This window comes from Elephantulus edwardii, unplaced genomic scaffold (assembly GCF_000299155.1).
Source record: "Elephantulus edwardii isolate Elephantulus edwardi_28Jun2011 unplaced genomic scaffold, EleEdw1.0 scaffold00015, whole genome shotgun sequence".
Taxonomy (NCBI): Eukaryota; Metazoa; Chordata; class Mammalia; order Macroscelidea; family Macroscelididae; genus Elephantulus; species Elephantulus edwardii.
The window spans coordinates 28,968,561-28,982,835 of NW_006399765.1; the positions used below are offsets into that span (position 1 = coordinate 28,968,561).

General features: G+C 50.7%; 1 protein-coding gene across 1 annotated transcript in view; it reads right to left on the bottom strand.

Moving 5' to 3' along the window:
• The window catches only part of AURKA (aurora kinase A), a 13,570-nt gene extending 5,204 nt beyond the window's left edge, over positions 1 to 8,366 (bottom strand). The window contains exons 1-5 of the mRNA XM_006881653.1: positions 8,314 to 8,366; positions 6,552 to 6,832; positions 4,181 to 4,235; positions 1,586 to 1,777; positions 275 to 413 (exon numbers count right to left, since the gene is read on the bottom strand). Coding sequence (XP_006881715.1) covers positions 275 to 413; positions 1,586 to 1,777; positions 4,181 to 4,235; positions 6,552 to 6,832; positions 8,314 to 8,366 — 720 coding nt within the window. The remainder of the gene's footprint in view (positions 1 to 274; positions 414 to 1,585; positions 1,778 to 4,180; positions 4,236 to 6,551; positions 6,833 to 8,313) is intronic.
• Between the last annotated feature and the right edge of the window lie 5,909 nt (positions 8,367 to 14,275).

Consider the following 14,275-nt stretch of genomic DNA (forward strand, 5'->3'; position numbering starts at 1 on the left):
CCGTTCTACAAAAATCTAAAACTAGTCTAAAATAAAGCATTTGTTGTTTAAAAATAAAATTTGAAGAGGAGGGCCATTAATTACATACATTTCCATAGAAAAATGGCTGTAAAACACACCAGCCACAACCTCCAACCTGGTACCTGCTCTTATGTGCACTTAAGGAACAGCTATTTCCATTCTTCCCCTACAAATACTCGGCCCCTCAAGCTCTTTCCCGAAGCAAGAACTATGCTGCTGTGGGACAGGGCTGGGCTGATACACCGAGACTTACGGTAGCAGTCTTCTGCTCGTCAAACCTGGAGAGCTTCTGCAGTTCTCTGTAGACTGTTCCCAGAGACGCGTACTCAAGGATCAGGTAAACTCTGGTGGCATCATGGAAATAACCGTACAGCCTGAGAATATTAGGGTGCCTGCCACAAAGGAGGAAGAGACACTAAGGCCTGGCATGGGAGCTAACAAGAGACGAAGTCCTAAATATCAAATAAACCTTCCTGTGAAACCAGTGGCATTCCAAACAGGCTCTGCAGAAGCCAGACCCTCTCAGACAGAAGCACAGCCCCCATGTCTCATCTTCCATCCAAGTCCAAGGTGTTCATGGAAGTAAATTATTTCTTTCCTTTGGCCATGCTATCAAGAGGGGCCAGGGTCTGCACAAAGTCCTCAGCTGGATAAACTGGAGGGTCAGAGAGACACAAAGACGTCCAACGACTGGACTGCCTGACACGGGCCGTTAACAAAGGATCAAGAAATGGAGAGGAGGGCCAGGTCCTGCGCATGGGACCGCTGAGTCACAGCCAACTCCACGGCCCCTGACAATGGGCACCCTCAACTGGTGACTACTCACAAAGGGAAACAAGAGAGGGGCATTTCCACGGTGCCCTGCTCCCCGAGCACGAGACAGAGGGCGTGTCGGCCAGTGCTGGCAGTGGATCTGAGCTGCTGGGCCGGGCAGGGCAGGGCAGGGCAGGGGCACAGGCAGGGCAGGGGCACAGGCAGGCTGGAGCATGAGCTGGAAGCCAGTGCTGTGTTGTGTGGAGCGGCCTGAGGAAGCCAGGTTTTGAAGTGTTGGCAACCCATTCAAATTGCTGCGTGACTGAAAGCAAAGCAAACCCTGTGCCCGGATCTGCCTCAGACTTCTCGCCCACGAAATCACTGTAAAGGCTGCAAGACACTCTGCAAGTTAACTGTCCACCAGAAAATACAGCTGCTCAAGCAAATGACTGTATGAACAAAACAGCAAATCTGCAAGGGAGTCTGGTTGGGGGAGGGGTTGCCAAGCAAGCCAAGATTCATCTTTGGGGAAAAAATTCACATATCTAATTACACGTTTGATACCAACACCAAGTTCATGCCAACTCACAGCCACCCCGAGGACAGAGCAGAACTGCCCCACAGGGTTTCAGAGGCCGGAAGTCTTTACAGAAGCTGACCGCCGTATCTTTCTCCCACAAAGCAGCTGTGGGTTTGAAGCCCTGACCTTCAGGTTTGCAGCCCAACGCGGAACCTCTGGCACTGGCTGGGCTCCTTGCAGTGAGGGCCCCTGGCGGCTGCCCGCCTCTTCGCAGCGCCCTCTGGTGCTCACCTCAGGTGGGACTGGATCTCCACCTCTCTCCGCAGCTGGTGCTCCACACCCGCCTTCTCCAGCTGAGCTTTAAACAGCACTTTCAGAGCCAGGATGAACTTGCTCTGTTTCTCTCTGGCCAGATAAACATTACCAAACTTTCCTTTACCCAGCGGGCGGCCAATTTCAAAATCTTCCAAAGTCCACTGCCTCCTAGGAAAGATGGACATTTTAAATGAGAAGAAACAAATCTTTTCTGGTAGCTCGTCAACGATCACGTAAGGTGCACCTCTGTCCGTGATTTTACACTTGCAATGAATGCATTGGCTCTGAAGCCTCCGTAAGAACCAAGCTGACCCTGGGGCTTAAGGACCACAGTCTCAGCGGCCTCCAAGGTCAAACAGTGTAACAGACTTCAGAAAGAATGTTCTCTGTGCTGCTACGGTAACAAAAACCAGCGGCATCAGAATTCCTCTGGATCAAAGAAGAGAGAAGAAAATCAAAGGCTCATGGAAACATTTAGTCCAAAAGATAAGAGATCAGTCATCTCCATCACCCTGAGCCCCAGGGAACTAGACAGTGCCCAGATGCCCCCCTTAACTGCTGTTATGAGGATCGCAATACAAAGTCCTGGATGGGGCGGGGGCAGTGGAGGACAAGATGTAACGTCGCAAAAAATGCCAGTTACTGATCCAATAGAAACTGGTGGAACTGCCGAGGGCTGCGACACTTAGCCAGCCCTCCCACCTGGAAGTGAGCCCACGCTGAGGGACCAACTTTGAAATGACAGACAGGCCTGTGAGTGAGTAACAGCAGGGAGGTGTGCCCCCTCAGGGACCAACGGGCAGGGTCTGCTCACGTACAAAGCTCAGGAGGCAGGGAGGTGGGGCCGAGAAGGGAGGTGAACAGACATGAGGAACCCAGGTGGGAAGCGGGCAGTGTGTGATGGGGAGGGCACGACATGAAATACAGAATGGAAAATTAATCATAATAAAATACCCAAGCCAGCAGCGGTGCAGTGACTGAGTCTCCACAAACACATGCCCCAGGTCCCAGGACTGGCCTCCGCTCAGGGACAAGGACTTAACAAAACGGCCCAGAGGAAGAACTAGACAAGCAGGTGGAGGCGAAGGCTCTGGGACGCCTGAGTTCCATCTTCTTTCCCCATCCCCATCTCATTGAACTTCTCAGACTGAAAGCCCCTTTGGTGGTGGATACTGAGCCAATGTCACAGCCAGGAGCAGTCTGGACTCCAAGAGCCACTGGACTGAGAAGCCAAACTCCTGGTGTTCTCAGGCCAGGCTCCTCCTGCCAGACTCTGGGGTCTACACCCTCCAACACCGAGTGCAGGCTCCTAGAGACGTCTCCCAGGGGGAGACGTGACGGCAGCTTTACAATAAACACACCCAATGCCTTTATTATTCAATAATGCGGCCATCACATACTAAGTATATGCACATGTCCAACAAGACCACGTTCTGTGTACAACACATTTACTCAAGCTTTTTCTAACTTGGAAGTGCACAACTTCTGAGTCACTAATAAATATTTGAAAAGATAAAATTCCCTCTTTAAAAAATAAAAAGATTAGTAACATGGAAGCATTCTGATAGCACTAAGTGAAAATAGACTGTTTTGTTTGATCTTTTGGGGGCTTTTTTTTTTTAAAGAAAAAAAAAGTTCTCATAACCAGAGTTCAGGACCACAGTCACGATCAGTTGGTCTAACAGAGACCACAAGGTCAATGTACGACCTTCCACTCTGGTGAGCACCATCTAGCGTCTCAAAAGCTTGGGAGCAGCCCTCGAAGGAGCAACTACTAGTCTCTCCCCAACTGAAACAAAACAAATTGGAACAGACGTGGTCTCTCCAGTCAGTGGGCCAGGCAGCTGTCCTCCAACTTCTGGCACAGACTGGGGAGTACATCAAGGGCTGCATCTGTCATTTAAAACACCTCAGCTGGTATTCCCTCAGAGTGCTCCTTGGAGGCAGTGATGAGAACAACTTTGTCTCACGTACTCTGGGCATGTCGCTAGGAGAGGCTGTTCCTTGGAGAGGGACATGATGCTTGGGAAGGTTGAAGGATGGCGAAAGAGAAGACCATCTCAACCAGTGGAAACAACAGTGACTGCAGCAATGGGCTGCACTATGAGTCATACTTGACCTGACAGCACCTAACAACAACAACCAGGATAAAAAAAATAATTGAAATCACCTCAGTAACTCAAAAGTCAGTCAAACAAGGAATAACGTTGCACGCCTTAGAACTGCTAACCGCACGAGATCAAAAGGGCAGCATCTGCCCAGCAACAAAGCTCGTAAGACAGGAAGGGATAAGGAAGGGGAACTGGAAAGGCGATGCACAGGGCGAGAGGAGGAAGCGCTGTGACACCGTTGGGGTTTAGACACTGCTGGGGTTAGAACCAGGGTTACAAAGTATCTGTCCCAACTGTTGAAGGGAAAACAAGTTTGCTCTGTAAGCTTTCACACAAACCAAACCAAAACCTTAAAAAGTGTTGTTTTAAAACAGTTTCCCATAACTTTGCAGTGGTGTATTCTACAATGGGTGGTATATTCTAGCACATGAAAAAATTTTACAAATAAGATAAAGCTTACTTTTTTGATTCTTCTTTTTTCTGTTTTGATGCCAGCTCCTTTCCCGGATTATTTCCTATATGTAAATTACAAAAGAGATGAGCCCAATTATATATGAATAGCGATTGATGACAGAATGATCACAAACACTGGCATCAGTCAGCAAAGGCCTATGCCAACTCCTGTCACTTCATGCATCACAGCGACTCCCACCATCACCCTGCCTCCCACCGGTGACATCGTCACGGAATTTCCAGAGTAAAACTAGGCAGATACGTACAGATTCCCTTGAAATTCTGCTTCTATAGCAAATTTACCTGACGGACATACACCTTTTAACCTTTTCCTAATAGGTGAGGTCCACCCACATGTCCTTTCTAATCACCCCATACAAAAATGATCCCCACGGAAGCCAGGTACACACAGGGCCCAGGAGTAACATGCCATCAGCCAAGCAGAGAGATGTGTAACTGCGACATTTCCACTTGTTCCCCCTTCCAACACTGCAAACTCCTCCATCAGATCATAGTTCTGTTACGGAACTGTGCCCCTACAAATGTCAACTTGGCTAGGCCACACTTCTCAGTATTAGGTAATTACTATTAATTATTACAATTCATTATCTGTGTGTGACTTGATATAATTATGGGGTCTGCTGCAAGCAAATCCTGGCCTCTGCAAAACCCAGCAGAGGATGCTGACATGGTATCCGCCTGACGGCAGGCAGTCAGACTAATTTTGAGTTTCTGATACTTGGGAGTGAGGCAGGATTAGCAGGCAGAGTACACTCTCGAGGGCTAGGCTGCACCTGGAGTTAATCTCTTCCAGCATATAGAGTTTAAACAAGCCAGCGCAGATGAGGCCTCTACCCATATTGAGAAGCGTTAGGAGCACAGCTCCTAACTAGGGAGTCCAAAGGACTAGGAAGTCCCTGTGCTGAGAACCAAGACCCAGGGTAGATGGCTGACAGGACCTTCTCCCAGAGCCCACAGAGATGCCTGCCTGCTCCTGTGAATGATATCCTAAATCTAGACTTCTAGCCTCCCAGACTGTGAGGGGAGCCCTGCTGGCTTAGTGGTAAGAAACTGTACTGCCAACTCAAAGGCACTCGGTTTGAGCCCACCAGCTGCACTACAGGACAAAAGAGGGCAGCATCCTCCCATGCCATGTATTGCCTCTGAAAATCCACTGGCGGGTCAGCTACGGGTCAGTTCTGACCCACAGGTACGTAACATCAAAGACTACAAGGATATATTCTTGTTTGCTAAATCCACTCATTTTTCTGTAACAGCAGCACTTCCAGAACTAAGACATGATGCAAGTGGTTTGGTTTCCTCCGTGGCTCACTCCCCCATCCTGCAGAACTCCCCTTCCCTCCTCCAGGCCTCATTTAGTGCCAGCTCCCCTGCGACAGCCCCTACCCGGGCTCTCACCGCTCTGTGCAGCTGTTAACCTTTCAGAGCTTCAGCTTCCTCTTCTGTGAAGATGAGTCAGTAGCACAGGCCACGTTCAGAGTGGTTATGACAATGGACCAGGGCAGACAACGAAGGAAGCACTAAGAGCGTCGGCTGTGTGTAATCACCAATAGTAACTTAACTATGCACACCACACTGCCCGGCCCTGTCCTGCCGAGGCCACTGCACTTCTGGCCTAAACCACGACCCTAACCCGTATCAATACCAATCAACGTATCAGTCCCTAATAGCCCTCCATCCAGTACTGACTCTCCGTCCATTCAACACATCCAGTGGGAGTTTTCTACAAGCCCATCCTCTGCTCAAAACCCCTCAGCTGTTCTTCAGCACACTACATGAAGACACACTTCTAACATGGCCAACGACGTCCATGGCGACCCACCTGCTCAGCCTCAGTTTACCCATGTGCCCCCAAGCTCCCCTAACACTTTATAACCTGACCACTTCCAGGACGTACTCGCTGTTATAAACCAAACCAGGGCTGCCAGCACTGGGTCAGCTCTGCCTCGGCGACCCTTCTGGACAGAGAACTGCTCACACAGCCTCCAGGCCGGCATCTTTACAGAAACAGAGCCCCATGTCTTTCTCCTACGCAATGGCCAGAGAACGTGAACCATCAACCTTTTGGTCAGCATCCAAGTGCTGACCAACGTGCCAGCTGGGCACCCTACAATGCATGAATGACGGAGAGATCAGGAGAACAGGGACTGGAGCGTGTCTTCCCTACCTCCCACCTGTCCCGTGAGCGCAGTGGCTCTCTGCATTTCTAGTGCAGGTCTGGCCCACAGCAGAAGCTACCTGCCTGTCCTCAATCAACAGAACTCCCAGCTGGAGCTCCAGACAAATGCAAGTTCACACGCTTGCTTGTTGCTATAATTGGGAAGGTGATCTGGGATGTGTCTCCAGGGCTGCTTTACCGGCTGCTGACGGTGGGGCCTGCTCACTCCTGGGGCCACTGCTGGCCAGCTTGGAGACGGGACGAGGGGCAGTGGTGGTGGGCAGCGGCTTCTGTTTAGGATGCTGGGCCTGACTCTTGCTGGGTTTGCGGAGAGGGACAAGCTTTGGTGCATGTGACGGGATGCTCCGGTATGAGTTGGCGGGGCACAAGACCCGCTGCGCCTGGCCACCACTTGCAGACAGAAGATTCTGAGATGGGAACGGCTGGGTCACCGGCACGCGCTTCGGCCCATCACCAAGGGTAAGAGCAGTCTAGGTTGGGAGGAAAGAGAAAAGCAATTTTACGGTCTTTGCGGAGGAAAGCTGGATATCTGGGATAATTTCACATAGCCCATTTCATTACATAATAAATGATAAGCAGGGCTGGGGGGCTGCCCCTTGAACAAGTCCCCCCAGAAGGCCCCGTGCACAGCTGCGGGGACACCTGTCAGATCTGCTGGGAGCAGCCCTCAACATTTCACTAACTCCTCTCAGAAAGCACCGGAACCCGTCATTGGCCCACAGTCGCAGGACATGAGCTAAAAGCTGAACTCTCATTTTGAAATGTCTTTGAATACGTTTAGGAGAAAAACAGAGCAATGCGTGAAGTCAATGGTGGTTATCTTCCAGGGCACAAGTTTGCAAGACTGGTGGCATTTTTAAATTGACCAAAATTAACACAAAAATCTCACTGCTACTGAGTCAATCTGGACTCACAGGGACTGCGTGGGACCAAGAACTGCTCCTTCGGGTCCCCAGAACTGTGGCACACTGGAAGCCAACTGCTCTCTCTCTCCTGCAGAGCCACTGCTGGGTTCAAACCGTGACTTTGAGCTTGAAAGCAGAGTGCTTTAACCACCATGCCGCCAGGGCTGAGTCAGCTCCTTCCCTAAGGCTTCACCGTCTAAGTCCTTAACAGTGGTCCTGAGCAGAGAGTAGTCTGGCAGAGGAAACAATGCAGGCTCTTCAAAACGATATTATCAAAATGTACAAATTCCATACCTAAGGAAGGGTCATAAGGAGCTCTGGTGGCATACTGTGTTACGTGCTGCACTACTAAACAAAACGTCAACAGTTCAAATCCACCAGCTGCTCTAAGAGAACTGAGAGATGCGGCTGGCCCCACCCAGCAGACCTGCAGCCTCAGAAACCCAGCAGATGATCGCCAATAGTGAGAACCAACCCCAAGGCACTGGGCCTGGTTTTGTCTTTATATGCACGTCACAGTTCGCTGTGTGGCGGGGCTGCTGCCCAAGAGGGTAGCTGTTTAGATCCACCAGTTGCCCCACAGGACAAAGACAGTGTCCTTCAACATTCACAACATCAAAATCCTGATGGACGATCATTATGAGACGGAGTCAACTGGAAGACGGTGGGCACCATGTACAGAGGAGCTTCGTGGTACTGTAGGCTAAGCTCTGGGCTTGTAAGGTTAGTGGTTCGAATCCACCAGCAACTATGCAGCAGACACTATGCAGCAAAAAGAGGAGGCCCTTCTCCTCCGTCTGCCAGAATGACCCCGACAGCAGTGGACTAGTGTGTCTGGGTGTCACGGACACTGGTATCCTCCTGGGTACAGTGGAGGACACAGCTCACCGAGACAAGGTGGAACCAGAGCCACTCTAAGGGGAAGGGACACAAGGTTCTCCAACACCGAGACCGGCTCCCTGCAGAGCTAGAAGTGGCATGGCAGCCCCAGCAGACAGGGACCAGGCCCCACTTCAAACACAACGGGAACTGAATGGTTGCGTCACCTTAGCAGGTCCTGAAATGCAGTTTTCTTTACATTTCTCCATGATACCTGAAGGGGAAAAGAACAAAACCAACCACCTTTAATTACACAAATCTACCTGCTGCAGGTGCTCCCACTCGGCTTAGTTAAAAGCCACAGCCAGACACACAACTTCCTTCCCCAAATGAAGAGGGTGAGGGCGGGTTTTCTGTCCTGGGTTATGAGGCTGGGAGGCCTGTGGCACAGTGGTTAGGACACCTGGCTATAGCCCAAACTCCTGAGTTAGTGATCTGCTCTGTGGAACCCCCCCCCCCGCCGGTGGGTACACCTGCTTTAGCCCTTCCTGTCTTTAATACCAGCCTCTTTACCCAAGACGAGCTCAAGCCATGGCCTCCTCAAGTATGACTCCCTGTTTCCACAAGCTCTCCCATTCTTCAGGCTACTCCTCTCGGGTTTTCATCCCCACCAGGGCCAGGAAGGGACCCTTTGGTTGCCATCCCAACAGTCAGTGATCTGTTGTTTGACAAGGTGGATACAACTTCTTGAGCCTCTTCCTTCACTCGGCTTCCAGGGATCTCCAGCCTCACCAGCTCGCCCCACTCAGCCTCTTATCCTACGTCAGCCTTATTCGGCTCAACCTCAAAGTGTGTGGGCAAATGAGGTATCCAGGAAGGAGACCCGACTCTTCCCCTCCTCACTACCTCAGTGCTTGGACCCTCTCTGTCCTCATTAGAACTCAGATTTACATCTGCAGAACTACCCCCTACCCTGACCATCCACTGACCACAGAAAGTACCACAGCAGCTAAACCTTAACAGAAACATCAAAGCTGCTTCTCCCATCCCCTGCTCATGGAAGTGTCCCAACCTCAATCCAGAGTCTTTCTCTTTTCACAGGCACTCACTCTCCAGAGATCCCTCCTCTCCGCCTATAACACACTTCCCGAGCATCTCGTCCAGTCTCCACAGGTGCTGTCAATGTGACTGACTTACAAGTAACACAGCAAACATCACCTGGCCTTGTGCCGTTCTCAGCAGCAATGCTGTGTATAAGCCGCTGTTGCAGCCCCATGTCAGCCCGTCTAGGAACATCTCCTTCACCAAGCCTCCACTGTACCAAGTGTGAGTCCTCTCTCCAGCTTACAGCCCTTTCTTGAGCTCCAGCCTCCAACTTCCTAAAACCCAAACAACCTCTAAGAAGCCCCGGGAGCACACTGGTTAAAACAGCTGGCAGCCAATCTTAAGTTCAGTACTTCTAACTCACCAACTAAGAAAGAAGAGGCCGCCTGCTTTTGTGAAAATTTACAGCCTTGGAAATAACAAGGCACTTCTACTCCTTCCTAACTGGTGGCTATGAATTGAAATGAACTTGATGTCAGTAGGTTTGGTTCAGATTTGTGCAACATCCCCATCTGACCACCTAAGGGACATCTCAATTCTAACACGTCCTAATCAGAAGGACTGAGTTAGCGAGCTCTGGTGGCCTAGTGGCAAGAAACTGCACTGCAATCCCAGAGGTGCGCGGTTCAAATCCACCTGAAGGAGGAGGAACAATTGCCTCCTGTACCAGTCAGATCCAATTTGACGGTACACACATAAAAAAAATAAAAAAATAATAAATAAATAAAAATTTAAAAAAAAAAAAAAAAAGGACTGAGTTGTCCCCGGATCTGTTCTCACAGTAGTCAGCACCTCGGTCAATGCCAAATCCATCCTACCAGGTGCTCAGTCAGGCCAAAAGCTCATTCTCTCAAATCCCACAATCTTCGAGGTCACTGCTTCCGACCTCTACCACCAGCATGTGGTCAAATAACTCTCTCTGGTCCACCTCCTCATGTCCCTCCTTACCCCACTAATGTCCATCTAAAACTGTTACTAATCCCAGGTGAGCAGGACAGAGTTTCCCCCACCCCAGAACCACGACCCACAGTTGCTGCTGGGTGCCACTGGCTCTGGTGCAGCAGTGTCCCGACATGAGGTAGCAGCACTGCCACATAAGGCTTTCTTGGTTATGATCTTTACAGGAAGCAGGTGGCCTGGTATTTCTCCAGCAAAGCCGCGGAGAAGGATCCAGCCACCATTCAAGCTTCCTTTAGCAGTGAGCCTCTCCTAAGCAGTCACTTCTAAAGTAGCCCCCGTTCAACTGCCTCGGAACACCCATCACAGCTGGAAGCGATCTTGTAGTTGCTGCTTCCCCATCACTGATGCTAAAGCCAAAGATGGCAACGACTTTTTTTTTTCCGCGTTTTTCTTCCTCATCTGCTCAGTGATACGATTATGAATCCCTTTGGAAAAATTCCAAACATTACTGAACAACTTTCACCTGCTTCTATGGGAATAAACAACAAGGGGCATTTCCAGGGCGCCTTGGTGACTGTGGGCCGCCGGACAACGGCCTGGAGGGCCCAAGTGCACAGGCAAAGAGGGGGACCCTCGTTGACCCTCACCCGGACCCCGCAGCCCCAGCCCCTCTCTACCCACCCTAAGGCCGCCCCCAGCCTGGCAGCCCTCGGCCCGGACCTCAGCCATGCCCAGCACCCACTGGTCACCTACCACTCCTTACGCGGGGCCACCACGTCTTCCCAAGAGCTTAGCCGTTAGGAAGCCAAACCTCTTCATTTTAAATATGAGTTAAACCCTCTAACCCGAAAACTGATTGGCCTGCGAGAAAGAGAAGGTGCCCTCTGATTGGTTAACCACTGCCCGGTATTCGGGTCACATGACAAGGCAGAGCGCCGCGCAGGCGCACTCGCTCTATAAGCTCTCGGAAGTAGGGGCAGTGGCGGCCAGCGAGTCCCGTAGGTGTCCTACGCCCGCCCGCGGGACCCTCCAGGATCGAGCATCTGTCCAGGAGACAAAAGCCTGAACCAGGACTTCCTCGCAGGAAATAAAGCCGGGAGAGGCGAACGAACCTCCCGAACCTGCCAGTAAGTAAGATGGCGACGAGCGCAGGAGCGCGGGCGGCTGATCGCTAGCGCGGCGCGCGGCGCATGCGCAGTTGAGCGTGCTTGCGCAAGCGTGCGCAAGCGTGCGCGAGCGCGCGCGCACAGTTGAGACTCTTCCCCTCCTCGCTACCTCAGTCCTTAGACCCTCTCTGTCCTCAGTGCACGCATTTGAGCGTGCGCGCCGAGCGATCGACCGGGCAGGATTCGTCCCTCCATTTTTCCGAGAGGAAGCGGGAGACCGGGAGAGACGGGCCAGCGGGTAAGTCGGTTCCCGCGGTGCGGAGAGAGGGGCTACGCGGTGGGCTGGGGCCTGCGGGAGTCCGCGGGGAGGACGGGGTGGGCGGGAGCTCCGAGATCGAGCAGGGCGGCCTGCGACCGGGGGCCACGTGTCCTGGGGTCGGGCCTGTACACCCCGCTTCATTCCCACCCGGTGCTCGTCTAGCCGCGGTGTGGGGGTGACCCCAATCCTGGTGTTACGGGCTCCGGGGTTCGGACGGGCTGCCCAGCCATGCGCCATTGGCGGGGTCCCCCACCTTCCAGACCTCCCCACACCGCCGTTGCCTGGGGCCCCCGGGCTGCCTTCTGTGTACTCGGGATGAGCGGTGTCCAGCCCTAGCAGGTGCTTCGGCGAGAAGGCAGGTCCCCCGGGGTGGGTACACCTTCCTAGGAGGAGAGGAGGGTTGGAGGAGAAGCGAATCGTCTACACGGTGTGTCTTATGCAGAGCTGTCATGGGGTTGTGAGTTGTGATGGACTCAAATCAGCCCATAATCAATACCCACTAAGAGCTCTGGGGGTGGTGTGGCCCCTGATTGCACTTCGAGGCTTCAGTAGTTTGAATCTTCTAGCGATTTTCAAGGGAGCCGGGTAGGGAGTCTCCTCGCCTTCTCATGGAGGCTGGCTGAGAGTTTGATTTCTGAGAAATTTTTATTATTTTTTTTTTAATTTTATTTTACTGTTTTGTGTGCATGTACCGTCAAATCAGATCTGACTGGTACAGGAGGAGATTGTCCCTCCTCCGGCAGATCATCTGGTGGATGCGAACCGTGTACCTTTGAGATTGCAGTGCAGCTTCTTGCCACTAGGCCACCGGAGCGCTCCTGAATTCTGAGAAGTTTTAAGGAGCTTACTGGTAAGGAATTGCGCTGCCAGCACGAAAGGTACGCAGTTCGAATCCACCAGCTGCTCCTTGGGAGAAAGATGGATAGTCTCCTCCTGGGCGACTCACTGCTTCTTGAAAACGGGCTGGAAGGTCAGCTGTGGGTCAGTTCTGACTGCGGTATACAACGACAGGTGGCCTAGTAATGAGGGCTACTCTGCAATCCCCAAGGCACCCTGTGTGCACTCACCAGCTTGCTCCAGTTAAGATTGCACCGCCAAGTCCTTTGAGTTTTAAGCGCTGGCTTGTAATTCTCTAGCGGGCATTTTTGTTACTAAATACCGTAGTTTAGGGCTGAGCATAGTGGGGTATCTAATCCCAGTTTGTGTCTCAGCTATCGTGGGTTCATTATTTAGTAAAGTCACTTTAGTCGTTTATTTACTTTAGATCTTTAGCTTTTTACAGCGGAGAGCTAATGTAACTTTATTATATTTACATTTTAAGCACACTTTACGCCGATTCTTATTAACTGGGGTTAATCGTGTGACCGCGGTGGCTGGCACGAGATTGACCAACCCTCATCAGTATAGCTTAGTCAAGCTTTGGTTCGTGGCTAAATTTTTATTACTGCTGTAGTCCGTGGGGTGTGGCTAAGCAAGGCGTTTTGCGCCACAGTTGTGTGCTTGATACCGGCTCCGTGGGGATCGTTCTGGGTAGAGCGACTAAAAGGGCATTTTGACTGGTTAGCGGATACTTGCATTATAATCTTACTGACAATTAATAATAAGGCTCGGTCCAAACCTTTGTGTTTATGGGGTTCCGTGAACCCGTCTAGGCATTTTCAGTGCCTTGCTTTCAATTAAGCTACATTAACTTAAAAAATTTTGAATTTTCGAATCTAGGGACATGGCTCTTAAAAAAGAAATTAAACTATTAAAGTAACAAAATAGTACTAGTCGGGATTTAATTATTATAAAGTGTAAGTATTAAGTAAAGTTAATACTTGGCCTTACTGTCCTTAATGCTTTTGATGTCTTGTTTTTGGGGTTTGGCAAGATAAATTAGCAGCAAACTAATTTTGATTACGTAAGGGGGGTAGGGGGGCTTGCGTAAGAAAACCTAATACTTGAAAGAAAACGTACACGTGAGTGTGTCCGTACGCGTACACGTGGGTGTGTCCGTACGCGTACACGCGGGTGACTTGAAAATTAGGTATAAAAAAAGTTATGTCCTGTGACCATTGACTGAATAACACCTGCGTTTATGTGAGCTCGAAGAACATTTTCCTGTTGGGTCTGCTTCAGTTAATTTGACTGTATTAGGGTTGGTAACCCAGTTGAATCGGGCACCCCGAAAATTAAAAGATAGCAAATGCATGACACCACAGTTATGTGTGAGCATGGGCTGATTAGTCACAAATCCATCATGATGTCTTATTTAAGAGGAAAGAATGGGCGATTTTAGGTGAGATGGTCCTGAAGAAAGAACCAGATGCCAGGTATAGTTTCAGTATAGAAACCCCCACATTTAATGGGCCCAGAGCGAGCAGAGAGGTATAAAGTGGAAGTGTTGTTGGTTTCTCGAAGCATGGTAGTTATGGAAAGATAAGGGTGCTGATAAGCACGGTTTGAAGGATAACAGTGGACTTTGGGTGGATTAAGGGTGTGATGTAAGTGAATAGGGCTCTAGCAAGGATTTTTAATACTAGCTTATATGCATGGGGATAATAAATGTATGCACGATTAAACATGTTGTTGTTGTTGTTATGTGCCATCGAGTCGTTTCTGACTCATAGCGACCCTATGCACAACAGCTCTAAACCCTGCTCTATCCTGCACCAACCGCACCGCCTCTGACACACCCATCCCGATTACCCCAGTCACCGAATCAATCCATCTCATAGAGGGTCTTCCCCTCCTGCGCTGTCCCTCC